Raw genomic sequence first — 24,457 nt, 5'->3', positions numbered from 1 at the left:
GCCTTTTTCAGCGCATGGCGACCGACGGTTAATGATTTTTTAGCGCCTTTTTCGCATTTCGGAGTTTCCTACTGAAAGCTATATTTTATAGTCTTGTAACTTCTTTTGGTCAATTTTGCTTGAAAAAGTTTGATTGGCTTGCAATACCCAATTGACTTTTAAGACGTAATTGACCCAATTGTGTAGCACCTTCCTCTTGATAACATTTAGCGTTTTTAGACTATGGAGAACAGTTGACGGCGTGTCTTCTGTATCATGTAATTCTATAATTATCTTTGATATCCGTTCTATTGTGATCATGTTGCCTCTTCCCGGGTCGAGGCTTCCTTGGTTCCATACAAGGATCAATTTATGATGTCATACAATAATAACGTATTTCCTAGTACGATCCTTGCAGGGAACCTAGGAAATATATGATCCTTGAATGAGACCAAGGAAATCATATCTGATCCTTGTGTTAACTAAAGGGAATATGACACTATTGGGCGTTATTGTGCGCCAATGACCAGCCGAAAGTGAATGAAAATCATTTATGACTCTCGTATGAAATCAAGGAAATCATATATGGCCTTGTTTGATTACCGGGAAAATGAAACACACGGCAACTCATCGTTTGGGTGACTCTGGTGTATTTTTTTACTGACTGAGCGTCGTAGCTGATACAATTGGAGTTGTTTGCAACTACATTTTTTAAAATGAAACTTGTATGATTAGCGGGGATCATGTATGACCTTGTATGAAATCAAGGAAAGTTGTATGATGGGGGACCCGGGTTATATTTAGATATACTCAATTTTCTTGGCTTCTACAGTCGAAGCGGTTACTTGTAAGAGCTGAGTACTATTAGCACAATAATTGAGTTGGGATTTAGCTTAAAAAGACAGGAAATAAGTGAACGTATCGGATAGAAACAATATTGAAGAATTTATGATGAATAAATTGAATAATTGCAATCTGGGGTTCTGTCCTTCTATGCCCTGGTTCAATGGATATTGGACGTCTAATGTATCGGTTATTGGTTTAAGGATATAAATTGTCTTGTCGGTTTTTTTAACTATAATCTCTGGATTACTTACCTTTGATAAACATTGATAACAATGTTGGCTTTTATTGGCGCAGCTGGGAGTGTTGATCGAGTGCCGTCGAGGGTGGAGTTGGATTGTGAGAACATGAGGAGAGATCTGGTGACCACGATGCTGTTCGATACTATGCCAGGCTACGACATGCCAGAGATACCTTACTACACTCCCTTCGTTAGTTTCTCTTCACTCTGTTTCCAGGTGTTTCTGTTGGAGGAGGTAATCATACTCAATGTATGTGATTTTTTCGCATGCGACGTAGTGTCTCAAATTGAGGACTTGAGACGGTTTTGAATTGTGTCCTTACATCTTTGGTCCTGCTACATATTGGCTCCACTGTTTTAGTGCAACTTTTCCAAGTAGGACACTACTTACGGGTAGATAGATGCCTCTATAGCAACTCCATCTGTCTACTTGTCCAAGGACTGTTCAATTTGAGCCTATTAAATCACCACAATTGCATTTTTACTACTGTTACATCGATGTTAATGATAAAATGTTTTGATGTGTCTGTTGTAGCCATTTGAGTTGGTGTGTCTGTGCACTGAAGAGAATGGGTGGTGCCGTGCTAACATCATACAATTCTCAAAAGGCAACAGCAACACCCTCTCCCTAACCACTTCGCCCTCATCTCCCGCAAAATCCCCGACAGCCGCTGCCGATGTCTTCTTGGTCGACTCAGGCGTCACTTTACGCAACGTGACAATCGACAGGTAAGAACACAGGCCTTGCGCCTCACCAGTCTCTATGTATGCGATTCACCCAAACTGTTTTGAGGAGACAGTTTCAGGGTGTGAGGGGGTGGTACTTATAAGTTTGACCACCCTCAGTCACCCCACCACTGACACCCCCGTCGACCGTCCTCAACCGGGCGATTTGGACCCCGTCTTGTCCAGCTCTTCCACAACCCTACCCCCATTACTTGCGCCCCTCCCCTCGCTTGACCAACCCCCCCTCTCACTCCGCTCACTGATGTAGCCCTAAGCCACAGCTACTGAAGCTAACCGCGCGCCGTTCGTTTGAGAGCAATTCGCCCGACGATAGTCGGTTGTGTTTAATTTTTGTTTCCACAGCGCTTGTGATTGTTTACATGAAAATACGATATCTAACCATAAATGATTCAGAATTGGGCATCCTAAAACAACAGTGCTTTGTCGAAACGAAATCAGTCTCCAATTTTGTCAAAAAGTTGGTGTGATTTTTTCGAGCTTGCTTCAGATGAAAGTGAAACTGGGAAAGTAGTTTGTAACCTGCGGTTTACCGAGCCTCGGTTTTAACCGAAATAGTTTGAGGTACAATGCCAGCTAATTATGCATGCTTAAGGGCTCCCAAAGGAAGTTTGTATCAATTATATTGGTCCTGTTGGTCGTTTTATGCTATTTTTGTACTACTGACATTTCGGCTGATCGCTTTTTCGTCTGACCATTTGATTTTTCGGATATTTTCCGTTTGTGCCCCCCAGTACGTTATGCGCCTCCCAGGAACAGAGCACGTGCTATTACATAGTAAATCATCATGTAAAAATATGGCACGTGCGTCTGGGGGGTGCAAATAATATGCGCCCACTAAGCTAGGGGGCCACAAACGGAAAAGATGCAATTTTTCCTTCAAAAAACCGGGATAAACGTGTATTACCCTGAATTCTCTTAGAGACTTACAGCGCACAAAACACTAAGTATTCAATTCGACAAAACTGTTTAACATTACAATAGTGATGATCTTACATTCTTTTTTTTAAAAAAAAAATGAGTGTCAGCGAAACAGGACGCGATAGTCAAGTTTGCACGTTAAAGCAGGTTTAGAAGTCAAACTGCTGAACAATATTCTTGAAGCAGAGAAACAAAGAAAGTGGTTTCGGTTCAAAAATCTTCCCGTGAGAGAGGGAGCGCGCGGAAAGTGGTCTTGAGGTCTTACGGCGCACTAGCCACTAAGTATGCGGTTCGAGTTATGATCTTTTAAAAAAATTGAGTGTCAGCAAAAAAGGATGTGAAAGACAATAATGCGCGTAAAAGCAGGTTTGACTGCTGAACAATAGTGTAAAGCAGTAAAAACAGGTTTAACCGTTTCCTATCGAATATTCATTCGATTTCAATTTTCGGGTGACTTTTTCACGCCAGACTTGATTTTTTGGTTGATTTAATGGAGCGCATTAAGAAATTACGTAAAGAGTATGTTGCTTGCTAAAGTAAAACTGATTGTGAGAGAAGCCCGTACATAGCCAGTTTAGCGTAGTGATAAATGTTCAGGACTCTCATCCGAGAGGTCGAAGTTTCGAATCCGTTCCTAGTCAGTAGTTGTTACACCATAAAAGTTTATCTAGTCCTTGCTTCCTTCTAAATTGTTGTAAACCCCGCCGGTCGGGGGGATTGCTACGAAGTGTCAAAATTGGTGTCACTTTTTCGCTTTAAATTTTAATAATAATTTATAATTAGCTTTATTGACGTAACTTGAAGCCCCTTAGTGAACAGCTTTGTCCTGGTTCAATGGGAGCTTGTTTACTACGAAAAGTGTGTCATAAGTTTCAATTTTAATCTTAATAGTACTGTATAATAACATCCAATGACGTCATTTGAAGCCCTTAGTGAACATCTTTGTCTGGGTTGCCTAACCCAACCCCATTAGTTGTTTTCAAGCAATTTTTCGGATATTTGTCGTTCGCTTTTTTTACTTGCTCTTGAAAGAAGTTCATAGCATTTATTGTAGAATGGTTCGTCTTTTTATGCGAATTTTTTGGTTGACCATTTTGCGTTTTTCTTCTAGATCAATTTTTGACTTCTCAAGTGACTTTTTCACGCTTTCGTTCTTCATTTTTGAGTGATCTCTATTGCTCTCACTTGTTGCTAATATAAAGTCGGTTGCAGCATAGCAACTATAGGGGCCAAATAGCACAGTCGGCAGTGTATATGGTTATGAAGCGTGAGGTCAATGGTTCGAATTCAGGTGGGGTCAATTGTTTATCCACCCGCCTGTCGTTCGAGAGCAATTCTTCCGACATTAATAGTCGGTTTATGTTACAATTTGTCTTTTTGACACTTTGTGGCAGCTGTATTCTTCTAGTTTTCAGCGGCTGGGGAGTACAGAATAGAACCTTTATTCTTTTGTGCTATCTAATTTCACCGAAACAAAAATTTTGATGATTTCGATTTTTGCTTTTTTAGTACATATTAATAGCTCCGTCAGCTTCGCAACGGCTGTTATATAGGCGTTCTCTTTTTTAAAATTCGCTTTACCTTTTGATCACGTTTTTTGTATTAGGCATTATTCGGACGTTTGTTAGGCATTATTCGGAGGTTCTGTTTACAATTTCCGTTTACATCACTCACTGTTTAAACTTAATGGATTTCAAATTCTTTCACTCATCGAATTATGTAATGTAGTGAATATGGTCAATGTCAAATGAAACGGGATAAGCCTTCAAAGCCCGGTCATTAGTCTTAGTGCATTCGGTTATCAACGTTCATTAGAACTTTTGATCGCTGGGATTGTTGTTAAGCTCCATAGCCTTCATTTTAGAAGCCAAAGTAAATATAATTACAGAATATAATCAAATTTGCGCTCCAAATTAACCATTTCTTGACATAGAAAAAGTCTTTGAAATTCTATCTCTTGTTTTCTATGTTTCAATTCCGATTTTCGTGAGGGCGGCTGATTTCCGGCAATTTACCGGCTATGTTTTGTTTTAAAAAATGTGCATATTTTTGCACGCTTTTGAACACCTTAACGTCCGCTTGGGATTGCATTGGTAACTTCAAGCCAATATAGGATTTTTGGATTCTTTTTAAGGCTATTTTACAGTTTTAGATGCTCTTTAGTGGTTTTTCTATTATCGTACTCCCTTGTTTAAGCAGAGTAGCTTTGTTGCTATCAGTTTTAAAGGTGACTTTTCCGATTTTTTGACTTTCGGTTTGGTTGGTAGCATTTTTAAGTTTGTTTTGCCAACAAAAGTTTTAGACCGTTGCTGTCTATTTTTGCTACCGTTGCTACCCTCAGCCAGTAGCCTTCGGCTATTATATAGATGCTCTCCTCTTTTAACTCGCTCTCTCACCTTTTTTTCTTGTTCTTCCTTTTGAAGCCTCCACTTTTACCTTTGACACTGACATACCTCTCTCACTGTTTCAACTAAATGGAGTTTCACTCATTGTATCAGGCAATGTGGTCCAGCTCTCCCACAACTCTACGCCCCCCTCACCCCATCGCTTGACCCCCTCCTCATCGCTTGACTCTCCTAGCCTAACTGTCCTCAACACCCTCGTTCACCCTCCTCCAACCTGGCGATTTGGACCCTCTCTATTCCAGCCTTCCCACAACTCACCCTACTCCCCCAAGCGCTTGACTCCGCACCGGTTAATCACCCTTTCCTTCGCTTGCACACTCCTAATGATAGCATCCCTAAAACAATATTGCGTTGACAAAACGAAATAAGTCTTCATTTTTGTTAAAACGTCGGAGTGATTTTTTCGAGCTAGCTTCAGATGAAAATAAAACTGAGAAAATAGTTTGTAACCTACGGTTTACCGAGCTTCGGTTTTAACCGAAATTGTTTGAGGTACAGCCTGCTAATTATGCATGCTTAATGGCTCCCAAAGGAAGTTTGTAGCAATTATATTGGTCTTGTTGGTCGTTTTATGCTATTTTTCGTTTTAGTGACATTTCGGCTGATTTTTTTTGTCTGACAATTTGACTTTTCCTCCGCCGAAAATGAACTAAACATGTTTTACCTCAATTGCTCTGATAGTTTTACGGCGCTCAAATCACGATTCGCCAAAACTGTTTAACATCATCAGAGTTATGATCTTACATTCAAAAGTTGTGACAGCACAGCAGGACGTGAAAGAATAATTTCAGTTCTTAGGGTTCGTTTTTATTTCCTGTCATTAATTGCACTCAAACGAAGTTTGTAGCAATTATATTAGCCCTGTGGTCTTTTTTATGCAATTTTCTGCTTGAACGATTTTTCGTCTGACCCATTTCTTCTCACCTATAACGGGATAAACAGGTAATACCACGAGTGCTCTTGGAGTCTTGGGGTGCACTATGCACTGATTAAGCGATTCGAGTTGTGATCTTTTATTTAAAAAGTGACAGCAAAAAAGGATTTGGAAATCAATGACGCATTGAGTAGCAGCAAAAAAGGATGTGAAAATCAATGACGCACGTAAAAACAGGTTTAACTGCTGAACAATAGTCTAATGCAGAGAAACAAAGAGTGGTTTCGGCGTTCAAAAACTTTTCGTGAGAGAGAGAGCACGGGCAAAAATAATATGTATGAAAAGATGCTTGCTCAGCGATCAAATTTTTTGTCTAGTACGGCAATTTCGAACTCTTAACTTTGGGACTAGTGGTTTTAAACAGATCTTAATAGGCACCTTGTGGTTGGGTTTTTTGGATGTTCTGAGCATTTATTTTTATTAAAGGTAATATTTGGGGAAATTTTTCAATTGCTGGTGGAACGAAGTTCAGCAATTTTTGTAAACATATGTTTTTTATGCAAACCGTTTTGCTCTCGATTATTCGTTCGATTTCACTTTTCGAGACACTTTTTCACGCAAGACTTGAATTTTGGTTGATTTGAATGGAGCGCATTAAAAACTTACTTTTACAGTATGTTGCTAAAGTAAAACCGATTGTGAGAGAAGCCCGTACATAACCGTTTAGCGTAGTGTTAAATATTCAGGACTACGAAAAGTGTCAAAATTTTTGTCAATTGTTCACTTAAGATCTTGATAGTAGTTTTTAAATACCTCTATTGACGTCATTTGAAGCCCCTTAGGGATTGTCTTTGTCCGAGTTCAATGGGAGCCAGTTTACTACGGAAAATTTCATAAATGAGGTCATTATTTCACTTCACTTCAAATCTTAATATTAGTTCATAATAACCTCCCATGACGTCATTCGAAGCCCTTAGTGAACATGTTGGTCCGGGTTACCTTACCCAACACCATTAGTCTTTTAAAGCAATTCTTTGGACGTTTGTTGGTTGTGTTTTACGATTTGTCTTTTAGACTTGTAGCGGCTCTGTATTCTTCTAGTTTTCAGCGGCTTTGGTTGCTTAGTAGACCATAATAACCTCCCATGACGTCATTTGAAGCCCTTAGTGAACATGTTGGTCCGGGTTACCGTACCCAACAGCATTAGTTTTTTTAAAGCAATTCTTTGGACGTTTGTTGGTCGTTTTTTTGTCTTTTGGACGTTTGTTGGTCGTTTTTTTGTCTTTTGGACGTTTGTTGGTCGATTTGTCTTTTGGACACTTTGTAGCGGCTCTGTATTCTTCTAGTTTTCAGCGGCTTTGGAGCTTTTTGTGGTTCCATTTGGCTTTTATCGGGATTCTATTGAGTATTTAATTCAAGTGGTATAAATATTGGGTCGATCTTTAAAACTGAATAACTTTTTGCCTCTTTTTATAATTTTTTGAGGTTTTATGTGGTTAGTTATTTTGATAGCAATTTTTCGACATTTATTACTGAGAATAGATGCTTTTTTGTTTTGTGTACTTACTTTCACCTAAACAAAAAATTCATTTTTTGCTTGTTTCAGTGCATTTTAATAGCCGCCGTCAGCTTCTCAACGGCTTTTATATAGGCGCTCTTCTCTTTTGTGAAATTCACTTTACCTTCACGTTTTTTTACAGGCGGCAATTGTTCGGACGTTTGTAGATTCCGTTTCACAATTCCCGCCTACATCACTCACTGTTTGACCTCACTCAATTTCAAATTCTTTTACTCATTGAAATGTAGTGATTACAGTCAAAGTCAAAGGAGCAAATTCAAAAGAAACGGGATAAACCTTTGATGCCCGGTCCTTAAGTCATTGTGCGTTAGGTTTTCTACGGTTCGTAGAATTATTGATCGGTGGCATTATTGTTAAGCTCCATAGCCTTCAGTTGAGATGCCGAAATAAGTATAATTTTAGAATCCAACCGAATTTGTGGACCAAATTAGACCATTTATTGACATCGAAAAATTCTTTGAATTTTTATCTCTTTCTATCTGTCTCACTCCCGATTTGCGTCACTGCACTGGCTATATATCATTTGAAATTTCATATGTTTTGCACGGTTTTGACGACCTTTATGTCCACTTGGGATTGTTTTTGAGACTTGAAGCAAATATTAGATTTTAAGATGCATTTTAGATTATTTTTGTAATTGCACAGTTTTAGATGCTCTTTAGTGGTTTTTCTATTATTGGATTCCCATGTTTAAGCGGATTTTCTTTGTTACCGCCATTTTGTACGTTGAGTTGTCCATTTTTCTGCTTTTTGTTTAGTGTGGTAGCATTTTTGTTTGTTTTGCCTACAAAAGATTTATTCTGTTACTGTCTATTTTTGTATTCCGCGGTCTTTGTTCTTTTTAATAGCCATCATGAGCCAGTAGCCTTCGGCTATTATAAAGGTGCTCTCCTTTTTAAGTCGCTCTGTAATGTAACCTTTCGTTCGCGTTCTTCGTTTCACATAAACCACGATTTTCACCTTTGACTCAAATTGACTGTACTTCAAATTCTTTCACTCATTGAATCACGCAATTTAGTGAATAGGGTTAATGTAAAAAAAGCAAAATCAAAAGAAACTGGATAAAGCCCAGTCATCAGGTCAGTGCATTAGGTTATCAAAGTTCAATACAGCGATTGCTAGTTGGTTTTAGTATTGAGCTCAATAGACTTCAGTTTAAAAACTGAATTACGGATAATTTTTGAAGCTAACTAAAAGTGCACACCAAATATGAAGTCTCTCTGGCACTTAGAAAAAAATTCTGTTTTTCTTTTACAATCCTGATATGCGTCAATAGCTCGCTATGTTCTCGGTAGTATTTCATAGCTGCCATCAGCCTCTCAACGACTATTATTTACGCGCTCTCCTTTTTTTTAGTTCGCTTTACCATTTGATCAAGTTTTTCGCTTTACACAAGTCGATGTTTTTGTTCGTTTAAAATCACTATGTGGACGCGGAGTGAGTCGACTCGGTATAACAAGATTTTTTGAGAAGTTTTGATGAGGTATCTCAACTGTGTATAATTTAGAAAAAAGGAGGAAAAGATTTAGAAACGTCATTTTGCGTTCCTTTGCCTTTCATGTTCTTCTCTCAATGTATAGTTATTACTGTGCTGTATTTTTTGTTTGAACGGAAATTACTAGCCTCGGTAAATGTAAACGCTGATGTATACTCTGAATGAAATTCAATAGAGATCACCCCAAAGATTTTAAACATAAGACTAAATTGCTTGAAAGACATAGGGTCTGAACTTTCATTTGAAAATAAGGATGGAATTTAATTGAAGTTCTTGTTCTTTTATGCTTTTATGGTATTTTAACTAGCAGGTCTCAAACGGTTATTATCCGCCAATCTATCGTGTATGCTTGATGCATTTTAAAAACTTTTTAAGGAGTTTTGATTATAGGTTGAAGCCAGTTCCTAGGGAGTTTGCACTGACAACAGACGTGAAATCACCAACTTCTGACATTTCGATAAGCGATCCTACTTCAACTGTCATTCCTGCACAGGCACTCAAATTATCCCTCCCAGGTGGGTGAAAACAATACGTGAATTGAACTTGGGACTGGAAGTTACTCACAGCTCCAAAATGACGTGCAAAAAGCTTTTCTCAACGCCGACCTGATTAATTGCGCTCAAATGAATTTTGTACAATTATATTAGTCCTGTGGTCTGTTTTATTCATTTTTTTGCTTGACCGATTTTTTGTGATGCCAATAACTTTTCGTCCTCAAAAACAGGATAAATAGGTAAGGCGATTCAGTATGCGATTCACCGAGTCAGTTATGTTATTAAGAGAGGTTTGCAGCAGTTTTTCACGTCCTTGAACGAGGTTTGAAGCCACTGTGTGTGTCTTTTTTACGACTGGAAGCGGAGTGATGATTTTCTATATGTCTTTTGGCTGCAAAGTTGAAAGCCGAGGGTTTCTGTCTTCCTGGTGTTTTGCAAGTCAAGGAATTTGATCTTTATTGAGGCGCTGTCTTTTTGTGTGACTCCATTATTTTTTTTGTCCTCAAAAACAGGATAAATTGGTAAAGCGATTCAGTATACGATTCAACGAAAGTGGTCGTTTGAGAACTATTCGCACGATGATAGTCAGTTATGTTATTAAGCTCCTTACAACAGTTTATATTGTTTCAAATAATACTTAAACTGCAAGAGAAGTTTGAAGCAATTTTTCACGTCTTCAAACGAGGTTTGAAGCCACTATGTGTGTCTTTTTACGACTGGAAGAGGAGTAATGATTTTCTACTTGTTAATAGCCGCCCTCATCTTCTCAGCCGGCTATTATAGCGCTCCTATTTTTTTTTACTTCGTCGAATAAAAAAATGTTTCGCTTTACCTCATTTTGCCGCCTTTTCAACATTTTGCGTGAAATCTTTTTGACTTCTCTAGGCTAGTTTCTCTCTTCTCTCATTCTGCTAAAAGTAATTTTGAACATCAGTTGCTCAGCAAAGCAATTCAAGATGAACAGAGTCAGTATAAAAAATTGAAGTCAGAAGTAGAAACGGGATAAACCCATAAAGCCCAATTTTAGATGCCCGCTATTTGAACGTCGTTCCTATAAGTCTTAGTTACCACCTCTAATGCTTATTGGTGTTGATATTAGCCCCTGTAGCCTCTCTCTAAGAAACAGAAGTATGTTCAACTACGAAATGCCATCAAAATAAATCGGACTTAAAAATATTTTTGTACAAAATCTTTTTTTTTTCAATATATTCTATTCGTTCAATCCCAATCATGCTTATTGGAATCAACGGCGGCTATTTTCCGGCAATCTGCCGGGTATGTTTTTTAAGGCTGCGAAGCTGAAAGCTGACGGTTTCTATGTTCCTGGTCTTTTACAAGTCAAAGAATTTGAATTGTATTGAGGCACTGTCTTTTCACAATCCAAAGATATTTGGATTGTGTTGTTGCGCCGTTTAAAGATCTGTTCAGACTTTATTCGACTTTTTAATGAGAAGCCAAAATAGAGTTGCGATTTGAGTCACGGTGGAGTAGTAAACGGAACGAAATAACAATTAGAGTTCCAGTGTGATTTTTTAAATTGCCCTGTAAAGTGAAGTGAGAAGTTAATGCTGAAACAAATTTTTGGTTTTGGATAGTGAATTTGACTTCTGTTTTCTCTTATTAATTGCTCTTGAACGTAGTGCAAAATTTTCGCTTGACAATTTTGACTTTTCGAGTGACTTTTACGCCCTTGACTTTTTGCATTTCGCGTGATCTAAAATTCCCTCTTAATCACAATTTCAAGCAGCTGAACTCAATTGGCGGCAACTTAATACTTAAAGTCAAATGAAAAGTGCGCCGAAAAGTGAACATGTTGGTCCGGGTTACCGTACCCAACAGCATTAGTTTTTTTAAAGCAATTCTTTGGACTTTTGTTGGTCGTTTTTTTGTCTTTTGGACGTTTGTTGGTCGTTTTTTTGTCTTTTGGACGTTTGTTGGTCGATTTGTCTTTTGGACACTTTGTAGCGGCTCTGTATTCTTCTAGTTTTCAGCGGCTTTGGAGCTTTTTGTGGTTCCATTTGGCTTTTATCGGGATTCTATTGAGTATTTAATTCAAGTGGTATAAATATTGGGTCGATCTTTAAAACTGAATAACTTTTTGCCTCTTTTTATAATTTTTTGAGGTTTTATGTGGTTAGTTATTTTGATAGCAATTTTTCGACATTTATTACTGAGAATAGATGCTTTTTTGTTTTGTGTACTTACTTTCACCTAAACAAAAAATTCATTTTTTTGCTTGTTTCAGTGCATTTTAATAGCCGCCGTCAGCTTCTCAACGGCTTTTATATAGGCGCTCTTCTCTTTTGTGAAATTCACTTTACCTTCACGTTTTTTTACAGGCGGCAATTGTTCGGACGTTTGTAGATTCCGTTTCACAATTCCCGCCTACATCACTCACTGTTTGACCTCACTCAATTTCAAATTCTTTTACTCATTGAAATGTAGTGATTACAGTCAAAGTCAAAGGAGCAAATTCAAAAGAAACGGGATAAACCTTTGATGCCCGGTCCTTAAGTCATTGTGCGTTAGGTTTTCTACGGTTCGTAGAATTATTGATCGGTGGCATTATTGTTAAGCTCCATAGCCTTCAGTTGAGATGCCGAAATAAGTATAATTTTAGAATCCAACCGAATTTGTGGACCAAATTAGACCATTTATTGACATCGAAAAATTCTTTGAATTTTTATCTCTTTCTATCTGTCTCACTCCCGATTTGCGTCACTGCACTGGCTATATATCATTTGAAATTTCATATGTTTTGCACGGTTTTGACGACCTTTATGTCCACTTGGGATTGTTTTTGAGACTTGAAGCAAATATTAGATTTTAAGATGCATTTTAGATTATTTTTGTAATTGCACAGTTTTAGATGCTCTTTAGTGGTTTTTCTATTATTGGATTCCCATGTTTAAGCGGATTTTCTTTGTTACCGCCATTTTGTACGTTGAGTTGTCCATTTTTCTGCTTTTTGTTTAGTGTGGTAGCATTTTTGTTTGTTTTGCCTACAAAAGATTTATTCTGTTACTGTCTATTTTTGTATTCCGCGGTCTTTGTTCTTTTTAGTAGCCATCATGAGCCAGTAGCCTTCGGCTATTATAAAGGTGCTCTCCTTTTTAAGTCGCTCTGTAATGTAACCTTTCGTTCGCGTTCTTCGTTTCACATAAACCACGATTTTCACCTTTGACTCAAATTGACTGTACTTCAAATTCTTTCACTCATTGAATCACGCAATTTAGTGAATAGGGTTAATGTAAAATAAGCAAAATCAAAAGAAACTGGATAAAGCCCAGTCATCAGGTCAGTGCATTAGGTTATCAAAGTTCAATACAGCGATTGCTAGTTGGTTTTAGTATTGAGCTCAATAGACTTCAGTTTAAAAACTGAGTTACGGATAATTTTTGAAGCTAACTAAAAGTGCACACCAAATATGAAGTCTCTCTGGCACTTAGAAAAAAATTCTGTTTTTCTTTTACAATCCTGATATGCGTCAATAGCTCGCTATGTTCTCGGTAGTATTTCATAGCTGCCATCAGCCTCTCAACGACTATTATTTACGCGCTCTCCTTTTTTTTAGTTCGCTTTACCATTTGATCAAGTTTTTCGCTTTACACAAGTCGATGTTTTTGTTCGTTTAAAATCACTATGTGGACGCGGAGTGAGTCGACTCGGTATAACAAGATTTTTTGAGAAGTTTTGATGAGGTATCTCAACTGTGTATAATTTAGAAAAAAGGAGGAAAAGATTTAGAAACGTCATTTTGCGTTCCTTTGCCTTTCATGTTCTTCTCTCAATGTATAGTTATTACTGTGCTGTATTTTTTGTTTGAACGGAAATTACTAGCCTCGGTAAATGTAAACGCTGATGTATACTCTGAATGAAATTCAATAGAGATCACCCCAAAGATTTTAAACATAAGACTAAATTGCTTGAAAGACATAGGGTCTGAACTTTCATTTGAAAATAAGGATGGAATTTAATTGAAGTTCTTGTTCTTTTATGCTTTTATGGTATTTTAACTAGCAGGTCTCAAACGGTTATTATCCGCCAATCTATCGTGTATGCTTGATGCATTTTAAAAACTTTTTAAGGAGTTTTGATTATAGGTTGAAGCCAGTTCCTAGGGAGTTTGCACTGACAACAGACGTGAAATCACCAACTTCTGACATTTCGATAAGCGATCCTACTTCAACTGTCATTCCTGCACAGGCACTCAAATTATCCCTCCCAGGTGGGTGAAAACAATACGTGAATTGAACTTGGGACTGGAAGTTACTCACAGCTCCAAAATGACGTGCAAAAAGCTTTTCTCAACGCCGACCTGATTAATTGCGCTCAAATGAATTTTGTACAATTATATTAGTCCTGTGGTCTGTTTTATTCATTTTTTTGCTTGACCGATTTTTTGTGACGCCAATAACTTTTCGTCCTCAAAAACAGGATAAATAGGTAAGGCGATTCAGTATGCGATTCACCGAGTCAGTTATGTTATTAAGAGAGGTTTGCAGCAATTTTTCACGTCCTTGAACGAGGTTTGAAGCCACTGTGTGTGTCTTTTTACGACTGGAAGCGGAGTGATGATTTTCTATATGTCTTTTGGCTGCAAAGTTGAAAGCCGAGGGTTTCTGTCTTCCTGGTGTTTTGCAAGTCAAGGAATTTGATCTTTATTGAGGCGCTGTCTTTTTGTGTGACTCCATTATTTTTTTTGTCCTCAAAAACAGGATAAATTGGTAAAGCGATTCAGTATACGATTCAACGAAAGTGGTCGTTTGAGAACTATTCGCACGATGATAGTCAGTTATGTTATTAAGCTCCTTACAACAGTTTATATTGTTTCAAATAATACTTAAACTGCAAGAGAAGTTTGAAGCAATTTTTCACGTCTTCAAACGAGGTTTGAAGCCACTATGTGTGTCTTTTTACGACTGGAAGAGGAGTAATGATTTTCTACTTGTTAATAGCCGCCCTCATCTTCTCAGCCGGCTATTATAGCGCTCCTATTTTTTTTTTACTTCGTCGAATAAAAAAATGTTTCGCTTTACCTCATTTTGCCGCCTTTTCAACATTTTGCGTGAAATCTTTTTGACTTCTCTAGGCTAGTTTCTCTCTTCTCTCATTTTGCTAAAAGTAATTTTGAACATCAGTTGCTCAGCAAAGCAATTCAAGATGAACAGAGTCAGTATAAAAAATTGAAGTCAGAAGTAGAAACGGGATAAACCCATAAAGCCCAATTTTAGATGCCCGCTATTTGAACGTCGTTCCTATAAGTCTTAGTTACCACCTCTAATGCTTATTGGTGTTGATATTAGCCCCTGTAGCCTCTCTCTAAGAAACAGAAGTATGTTCAACTACGAAATGCCATCAAAATAAATCGGACTTAAAAAATATTTTTGTACAAAATCTTTTTTTTTCAATATATTCTATTCGTTCAATCCCAATCATGCTTATTGGAATCAACGGCGGCTATTTTCCGGCAATCTGCCGGGTATGTTTTTTAAGGCTGCGAAGCTGAAAGCTGACGGTTTCTATGTTCCTGGTCTTTTACAAGTCAAAGAATTTGAATTGTATTGAGGCACTGTCTTTTCACAATCCAAAGATATTTGGATTGTGTTGTTGCGCCGTTTAAAGATCTGTTCAGACTTTATTCGACTTTTTAATGAGAAGCCAAAATAGAGTTGCGATTTGAGTCACGGTGGAGTAGTAAACGGAACGAAATAACAATTAGAGTTCCAGTGTGATTTTTTAAATTGCCCTGTAAAGTGAAGTGAGAAGTTAATGCTGAAACAAATTTTTGGTTTTGGATAGTGAATTTGACTTCTGTTTTCTCTTATTAATTGCTCTTGAACGTAGTGCAAAATTTTCGCTTGACAATTTTGACTTTTCGAGTGACTTTTACGCCCTTGACTTTTTGCATTTCGCGTGATCTAAAATTCCCTCTTAATCACAATTTCAAGCAGCTGAACTCAATTGGCGGCAACTTAATACTTAAAGTCAAATGAAAAGTGCGCCGAAACTGGTGTCATTTTTTACTTTAAATCTTAATAGTGGTATATGTTAACCTCTAATGTGGTTATTTGAAGCCCACTATAGAACTTCTTAGTCCCATTTAGGCTCCCCCCGACTGAAGAGGGCCGCTATTGATTAGAGCTCCCACTAGTCGTTCGAGAGCAATTTTTCCGACGTTTAGTCGGTTATGTTTGTTTTTTCTCTGAGTGCTGTTATCTTTCATTAATAGCCGCACAGCGATAGCTGGGGCTATTATTGGCCTTCTCTTGGTTTTTTTTTATTTCGTCTACACGATTTTTTTACGACCATATGACGTCACAATCACTTCAAACCTGCTTTTTGTTCATTCGTTCATGCAATTTAAACTAAAATGCGTGTGTGACGTCATTTTTTGCTCTTAGTGGAGCGAGTTTTTTCTTGATTCGCGTGATTAATTTGGTCACACTTGACTTACCTCACTCTCAAAAATGACTTCCTCACTTTGAAATTGTTTTTTATTTACTTTAGTTCAAAGAGATAAGGTAAAATGGGTGTGTGTCACTCTAAATGAAGGTTATTTGAGAGCAGCTAATAGAGGCAGCAAAAACTTATACAGATTTTTAATAAAATATAACATCAGCCTTAATGAAAAGACGATTTTTTTTGTCTGTCTTTTTACTGAATTTTTTGAGACTGCAGATCTACGAAGCTATTGCGGCTATTTTCTGGCAACCTGCCAGCTATGTTTCTATTTGCTCCTATTGCAAATTGCTTGAATCAATGAAATGGGAGTAGTAGTGAAAATTCCGATGTTTTAACGTGGGGGCTTTTCTAGTTGCCCATGTCGAAAAGTTGTAAAAATTTTCGAAAATTTTGTTTCCGTGGTTGGCAAAGACTTGTAATCTATTTTGTGAATTTGGTGTTTTCTGAGTTCTGGAACTTGTAAAATTTTTGTAAAAATTTTGGTGCGGTGAATGAGTGAAACCCGATGAAATACTGAGGTAAGGGAAGAAAAAAATAGTTTATTTTTAAAAAGTTTTGTTCCAATAAGAAATTTAATAGTTTTGCGAGTCAGACCGCACAAGTGGTATTAATTTTATGGGTTTTTATTGCCCCTTTGTTTGAATTAACAGGTAAGTGCGAAGTAATGAAATTGGAAGTTTGTTGATTTTCAAGCTTGGAGAGAAGTTTCAAGTAGTTTCGAACTGTAAGTAGCGCATGAGAATGAATGGGGAAAATATTGTGAAAATTGGCTGAAAAATTGAAGAAATTGGGGTTTAAAATTTGTCTAAAATTGGTTAAAAAAGTGATTTTATGGTTTCATTTCGGTGTCGGGAAATGCTCGATAGGGGGGCCAATTGAATTTTGGTAAAAGTACGGGTTGAAAATATTTTGAGTGGAGCGCTTAAGGTGTATTTTTGAAATCATTTTGAGCCAAAAACAGACGAAATTTTTGAAAAAAGTGCAAAAGTTGCTGTTTTTTGGTGGTAGAGTTTTAAAAAAATTGTTTTTCGCCGCCAATAAACGTTTTTATACACCCTATAAAATGTTAAAATATTGTAGTTGAAATACTGCTAAGGAATTGGGCTAATATTAAATATTATTTATTGATAACTTTTACATATATTTTTGTATTTTTTGATGAAAAAAGGCCAAAAATCTGCAAAAATGGGTAATTTTGAGGTAAGAATGTAGAATAAAATGTTCTATGCTAGTTAAAATGAAGTTGGCAACAAAATTTGATAGGGTGAAAGTTTGCTCGAGCAATTAATAATGATTAATTAGGTGTTGTTTGCATGTTAGTTTTTGTTGATTTTTTTAATTACTTTTCGGCATTTTTTGACAAAAAAGTGAAAAAAATTGATGTTTTTTGGGCAAAAGTGTAGAATAAAGTGTTGTTTCTAAGTTGAAACGCAATTTACGATGAAAATTTGGTATTTAACAGCTTGGCGAAACAAATAATAGTGATTAAGTGGGTGCTGAGTATATGTTATTATTTGTTACTTCTTGTTAGTTTTTTTTGATTTTTTTTGTTATTTTTCGGCTTTTTTTGACAAAAAAGTGAAAAAAATTGATGTTTCTTGGGCAAAGAATGTGAAATAAAGAATTGTTTCTTAGTTGAAACGCAATTTACGACGATTTTTTTTATTTAACGGCTTGGCGAAACAAATAATAGTGATTAAGTGGGTGCTGAATGTACGTTTTTTTGTTACTTTTAATGTTTTTAGTTAAAACTATCACTGTTTTGCGAAACAAGTTTTATAAAAAGAACAGTTGGCGAAAATAGATGACAACAAATTGTGCAATCTTCAGTGTACAAGATCATTCTTATTATTTGTACTGAAATTGTGGATAAACAGTGAGAGAATAAGAACAAAAGGCCTGATTTTGACAATTTTGCCGGCGATTAACCCATATATGTTTCGTTGAAGACATCTTTGGAGTGTTCATGTATGATTTTACTACATGGTAGACAAAACTTGGGTGTGGCAGCCATAAAAGTATGCGGAGTTTGAGTTTGAGTTCTATTTTTAGCATATCTGTGCAATCGACCATGTAAAGCCAAAGCGGGGGAAAGTGCTCTTAAATATTTTCATTGGTATTGCGTTATCTTTACGATTCAATTCAAAGCAAGCCGCATTTCTTAATTTCCTCTTACAGCGTGACTGAAAAATTATGACTGAAAAATTTTCCTTTCAAATTAATAGTGACTTTTACCACGAAATTTCGTGCTCTATTAAACAGGTTGTTGTTGCTTCAGTGAAAACATACGAAACAACGCGAACATATGTTAATCTACGACTCTTCAAAAAAGACTCCGAGGAATTTCGCTTTAACTAAAGAATAACTCTCTCGGCTGTTGAATTCGATCTTCTCGGCCCGAAAATAAAAACGATTCAAGATCTATCGTCTCGAGGAACTGCAAAGAAAAATAAACGAAGGCAGCGAAGTGGTTATGAAAGGCCAGTACAAAGGTGGAGGAGCGAAAAAATCACGACAAAAAATTACAAATAAAGCAAGTGGAAGTGACAAAGAATATTAATTACCAAAATGGTGGAGGCAATTGTTGAGCGCACACCAGAATTTTTTCGATAGTTGGACAAACAATATCGTTACTTTATATGTCAAAGTGAGCCCATATTTAACCACACAGTAACAAAGATCTTTGCCTACTGCTTGCATACGCATGACGATTTTTGTAAAGTACCTGGATTTCATTATCATGTTATTGCCTCCAACGATCAACTTCCTGATTTTTTTCAAGTCTGCTGCATCCAAACCGTTTAGTATACCTTGTCTCTTCACCTGTTTTAAACTACTTATTAAAAATAACTTATCAGAGACAATTTTTCGTGGCAAAATAATGAACGAAATTGACGAAGCGATGAACTACAATAAGCAACACCAATTGAACTTCGCAAACACTAAGCGAAAATTACCTGAAGTTGATTGTGTTTTTACCAGTAGAGTTCAAACTCAAACTGACTTTTGCCGATTTTTACGATTGATAGATTTTATAGTATTCATAATGGTGGTCTGTACGGTGAGCTTTACAAAATACTTTAGATATTAAATAGTGGCTATGGTTGTTTGCATGTTGACAAAAATGCGATATTGACAGATTTTAATATGGAATCGAAACCTTCTAATTAATAATTGTGTTCTTTGTTGTCTTTGAAGAAAGAGTTGAGCAAAAAAACGTTAATCAAAATTGTTAGAGCATATGATTAGCAAAGCGTAGCAAATCATTATCGTTCATATTCAACAATAAAGGATATTCATAACAAAGTATCACATGCGCAATATAAATGCAAAAAAGATCACAGGGTTTTGAGCCTTGATTTTGAACTGGCTTAAGTTTGACTACTTGAGTTACTTCATTGTAAAACTGTACCAGACGGGAATACAATTTTGGTAGTTTTGTATGGGGATTCCGAGCGGGTCAGCCAAATAAACTTTGTTTTCGTGAAACAAAATAACCATCCAATGACTTCCTTCATATTGCGCTGGTGAAGCATTAACTATAATAAATCCTTTTTTTGTTAGCTTTGGGAAATTGTCCGCTGCAAAAACTGCCTAAAAATAATATTTCAACTGAATACATTTTCCCAACAAATAGCGTATTTTATCACTATCCAGCGGTGGGATATGTGATAATTGAGTTTTTTGTCACCTTTCGTTCCGAATTAACATAAAACGTTGAGCTTATTTTGCCCTGAAGCCAAATTTCTACGTTGGCTGCCAATGCTCCGTCAAATGTAAGTTTAACCGAAATTGAGCAGTTTGTAAGTTCTGGATGAATGAAATCATGAAGTTTTTTGCGTTGAAGTTAAATCAAAAGCTAGAATGAAGTGATTGGGATAATTGTCCAGATTTATGCCATGCCCACCTTTGTCAAAAAAATCCAGAGTAATGAAGTAAATGCGGTGGTTAAAAATTGTTGAGACCGGAGTTCCAACAATAGGTTGACCATTTCTATAAACAATTTGGCTCAAAATGAATTTCTGGTAGTGAGAAGGATTAGTGCGATTTGATCCGAGGTATGCTTGATTTGTTGCCATTGCATTTATCATACGTCGTACAGGTTCTTTCGAGAAAATTTTCTCATGGCTCCAACTTCTTATCTAGTTGTAGCTAAAAAAAAGTTCGTGGCAATGCTTCTGTATAGCGGTACACAGCAGAGTTTTCTCAATTGCTGTCAAAACATGATCCGCTATTGTCATTTTTCTAACGCTGAGATTAGCTTCATTTATTTAAACCTTGTAATGTTTTTTTAACTCTGAAATTACAGCAAAATCATTGGTAGACCTTCTAAATGAAATTTGCAGAGTAACAACACTAAGTAAGTGTTTATCTCAAGTTCAAATATCACTCGCCGGCTTTCCAATAAAATAGTTTTCCTGGGAATTAGCAAAAAGAGATTTTCTGGCCGCTACGTCGTCCGCGCGACCGTCGGTGCCATTCTCGTTATAAAATCCCTGACAAACTAGCCATGTTTTTCTTGAAGAAAATTCCGTTTCAATGATTGCTTTGTGCGCATAGTTTCCGTTTGTGTTGGAAATAGTTTCCGTTAGCTGATAGTGCATTCTGAAAATGAAGAATGTAATGCGCTGTTGCTTATGCATGGCGCGTCTGTATTTGTATCATCAGTTCCTGTCCTTAAATCGGCGTCATTGTTTCGGGAGTTTTTGCATTGAATTTCAAGAAGTCTTTGTAAATCTATGAAACTGTTATCAATCAAAACTTCAAACTCAAGCATTGGATCGTCCGGGGAATATGATGGTCCGACTTTTTGAGTAAAAGCATTGTCAAAAGTAATAAGCAGAGGCTGTTTTTCAAACAAATCAAATGTGGCGTGTGTTGCCTCTGCGGGCAGTAAAGAAAAGAAATTTGACCGACTTCTCGTCAAAGGCTTCTTTTTACGAATGCCTTGTTTTGGCTTTTCACCGTTGGTTTTTAATTTACGCATTCTTCCTGTTTTTGATCCGCCCACTTGTTTTCTTACAGTTTTTGCACAGTCGATTTGATTGCTTGTTTTGGAGGCTTTTTCTTTGTATAAATCTCTACCAGCTCAGGAGCTGCTTGAACAATTAATTTACGTCATCTTTTTGGCTACAGACCACAGAAACTTTCTTGCAATCAGCAATGCGGCTCTGCCATTACCTGCTGCTAAATCCCCAAAATCACTTCCTCGTTGGCGATAGTGTCCTGAAAAGTATGGTGACACCGACTGCTGTTGATAGTAGGCTTCCTTTTAGTCGAATTTTTTAAAATTTAAAATCAAAATAACTTTTCCTGTTCCAGCGAATGGAACTAATTGTCCGCTTTCTGTCCGCAATTGAATTTCATTTGACTGAAAATTTTTTGATAATAACTTTTTGTATTCCAAGTTGCTGAAAACAATTCTGTGTCTTGGCTCTATTTCACAGGGGCTACCGTTTTTCAGGCGTTGTTTTGAATCAATGACTCCAATAAGAGGAGCTTTAGTATCACCTACGTATTGGTACTCAATTATGTTAACGTAAAGAAAAATCAGTTGCTTCCCTGCAGACAAATCAAAAGGATAATCGCCAACAGAAGTGTTTTCTTCGTGATCTGCCAGGGTAAGACTTTCGAGTGTCCATCATCGTGTATCCAATATGATAACCAGACCCATCATGAATACCGTTGAAATCTAGTATGCTTGGAATTCCGTTATTCGGTAAAGTAATTCCTTCCTTCGTTTTTACCAAAAAGAGGAATAAAACTCGGTTGATTTTGTTAAACTGATAGTCAAAATGAGGCATTGTTTTTAAGGATCTCAAAAGATGGTCACGGTTTTCATAGGAACCAGTTCCAATGATAGCTCGTTCACCTCCGTATGGTCTGGAGACAGCATCAAATGGAATGCTTTTCTCATAAAACTTAAGGCCTTCAGAAGAAAATATCTTCAAATCACTTTTGTTCACTTGATTTATTTTTGCCGGGAAGATAATTTCACTTAGTGCAACTCGCCAATCCCCCTGCAAATTAATTTTTTCTATGAAATAATTTTTGAATGAGGACAAGGTGTTTTGAGGAGAAATATTCATAGAGGCTGATGAAACTAAGTGAACCGTGAATTCATTCATGTTTTGTTATTTCACTACTGTTGTCTCTTACTTTGACCAACTTTAATTCATTAAATTTTCTTTTGACTGGCTCTTGGGATGCGTCAATGAGACTATAAGTAGGGGGATTTGTTGTAGGTATATCATAAATATCAAAAAATTTGTTGGTAAATGTTTGCTTGTATCCTTTTCTAAAAGGAAGATCCGCTTTTGATATTCGCACAAAGCCCCCAACAATAAACTTTGGTCGACGAACTAGTATTGCTGAAGCATTAAAAGTTAATGATATCAAGTAAGGAACGTCTTTCTTTTTCACTTTATTCGGCGCTAATTTCGTTACCCTGTTGACTCTAGAGTTAATAGTTCGTACAAAGCTCTGCAACTGAATAATATACTAGTATGTCGTTTTGTCCTCTAAATACTTTATCAATTTCTTGAGCGATCGTATATTTCTTTCCGCAAATGCCAATTTTTTCTCACTGAAAGTTTTATAAACTTCATTTTCATTTTTCTAACAAAGAGTGCTGAAGGAGCCCTTAAGTTCTGTACCAGCTTCTACCCGCATTTTTTTAGGTCGGTTGTTCATCATATTCTTAAACGCATCTGCTGTTGTTGTGGCGTACTGTGATTTCAAGGGTTCGACTCGTAGACAAGGTGAAAGACAGTGCAGCGCAACCAACAATTATTTTACATCTTTGTTCTCTTTTGCTAATTTATCCACATAAGCCAACTCTAGCGACCAAATATCGTTTACGTCGTAATCAATAACTTTCAGTGTTGGACATATTTTTCTGTTTTTCTTATGCTTCATGTGGGAATTTTTGCCGTCTAGAAATAATATTACTTTACTTGGTTTCAAAATTGTCCTTTTTTCTAGATTTTTTACGCTTCCGTATGCTGCGGGACCTTTTGTATACTTTAACTCAGGCGATCTTTTCTCATTCGTTGAAATTTTCCCAGTTTTTTCCTCTTGCTGAGTTCTGTCATCCTTTGAGGTTTCGAAACCACTGCCGGCATCTGAGGACTCCTCTGTAAGTAATTGACTGGTTTCTTCGTGCTTGATTCTTTTGGGCGCAAAAGTTTTCTTTCTTTGTTTGGTAACTCTTTGAGTTCTTTTCCGGATCGCATTTTTAGCATTACTGTTGATCACCAAGTCTTCTTTTATGTTTAAAGCCTCTAGAATTTTGAAATAATCTGGATTACTTAGTTTTTAGTTGGTTGCTGCAAATCATAGAGAAAAATAGGGACATTTGTTCCTGTCGCAGTTCCGTCTGCAATGAAATTTTCATTTGCGCCTATAACAACGTTTTTTGACTCTTTAATGAGATTAACTATTTTCTCCGTGCTGATAAATTTTGGTGGCGCTAGCATGTTGAGATTTTGAAGAATTTTGTCCGCATGTACTTTTGACAACTCAGTAGGATCAGTTGTTTCCTCCGTATCCAAAATTTCTTGGTACTCTTTGTTAGTGTTTTCATTTGGTCGCATACGTTTCAAAAAGGACAATTGAGCACCTGTATGCTAAACTCGGTATCATTCAGAATTTTTGAGGAATATGGTTGCTCCTTCATAAACTGATTTTTGGGAATCAAACTAAACTCTTCAACAGTTAACATTGCTTATCTCAAACGGATGAAACAAAATTTAATAATGAGTTGAATCAGTTCGAAATAGGTTTTTGTTAGTAAAAGTGCTCGTCGTTTATCCGTTGATGACTTTTGCTTGAGAACGCCTTCAAATATGTGTCTGTAATTATTTAAGTCTTACTTCACTCTAACATGGCCCAGTTAAACATTGTGAAGACATTCACACAAAACCAGTATAACATCACTATCACAACTACGCAAATATTTCCATAATTGTTTTGGCTGCAAATGCACCATTTGCTTCAGTATGGATAATTTTTTCTCTTTCTTTATTTAGAGGAGTTGTTTCTGCTTTATCAGATGGAAGATAGAAAACTGTAGGACCTGGCTTAGTGATATTTGAACAGTATCGTAAACAATCAGAAGTTTTTGGATCAAGATGGATAAGCAAATGCCCAAACGGCTCTTTCGTTGCCAATTGATAGCAGTGTTTTAAAAAATTAACAAGGTTTAACTGTTTGCCTAAAAATTCGACTTGTTGAATATCGAGGGCTGATTTGAACAAAATGATGTGTTGCGTTCAAGTCTATTTTACGAGACCACTTGCTCTGTTGATAAAGGTTGTGCTTTATATAAATAACATCAATGTTTTTGTGACGCCCTGCAGTGGCCAATTGAACAAATTCTTTGTCATTGTAAATTTCTTCGCACGAGCCGTCTGTTA

General features: G+C 36.8%; 2 protein-coding genes across 2 annotated transcripts in view; both read left to right on the top strand.

Annotated features, from left to right (window-relative positions):
* Window positions 1-9,623, top strand: part of LOC142341722 (uncharacterized) — a 70,417-nt gene extending 60,794 nt beyond the window's left edge. Inside the window, exons 12-14 of the mRNA XM_075392888.1 lie at window positions 1,120-1,253; window positions 1,599-1,792; window positions 9,472-9,623. Of these exons, the coding sequence (XP_075249003.1) occupies window positions 1,120-1,253; window positions 1,599-1,792; window positions 9,472-9,604 (461 nt within the window). The 3' untranslated portion in view covers window positions 9,605-9,623. The remainder of the gene's footprint in view (window positions 1-1,119; window positions 1,254-1,598; window positions 1,793-9,471) is intronic.
* A 4,002-nt stretch (window positions 9,624-13,625) lies between these two features.
* LOC142341723 (uncharacterized) overlaps window positions 13,626-24,457 on the top strand; it is a 111,077-nt gene continuing 100,245 nt past the window's right edge. Inside the window, exon 1 of the mRNA XM_075392889.1 lies at window positions 13,626-13,803. Within this exon, the coding sequence (XP_075249004.1) occupies window positions 13,641-13,803 (163 nt within the window). The 5' untranslated portion in view covers window positions 13,626-13,640. The remainder of the gene's footprint in view (window positions 13,804-24,457) is intronic.

Source organism: Convolutriloba macropyga, chromosome 6 (genome assembly GCF_964194025.1).
Source record: "Convolutriloba macropyga chromosome 6, txConMacr16.3, whole genome shotgun sequence".
Classification (NCBI taxonomy): domain Eukaryota; kingdom Metazoa; phylum Xenacoelomorpha; order Acoela; family Convolutidae; genus Convolutriloba; species Convolutriloba macropyga.
The sequence above is the reverse complement of the archived record's forward strand: the minus strand, read 5'-3'. Positions and strand labels throughout refer to the sequence as shown.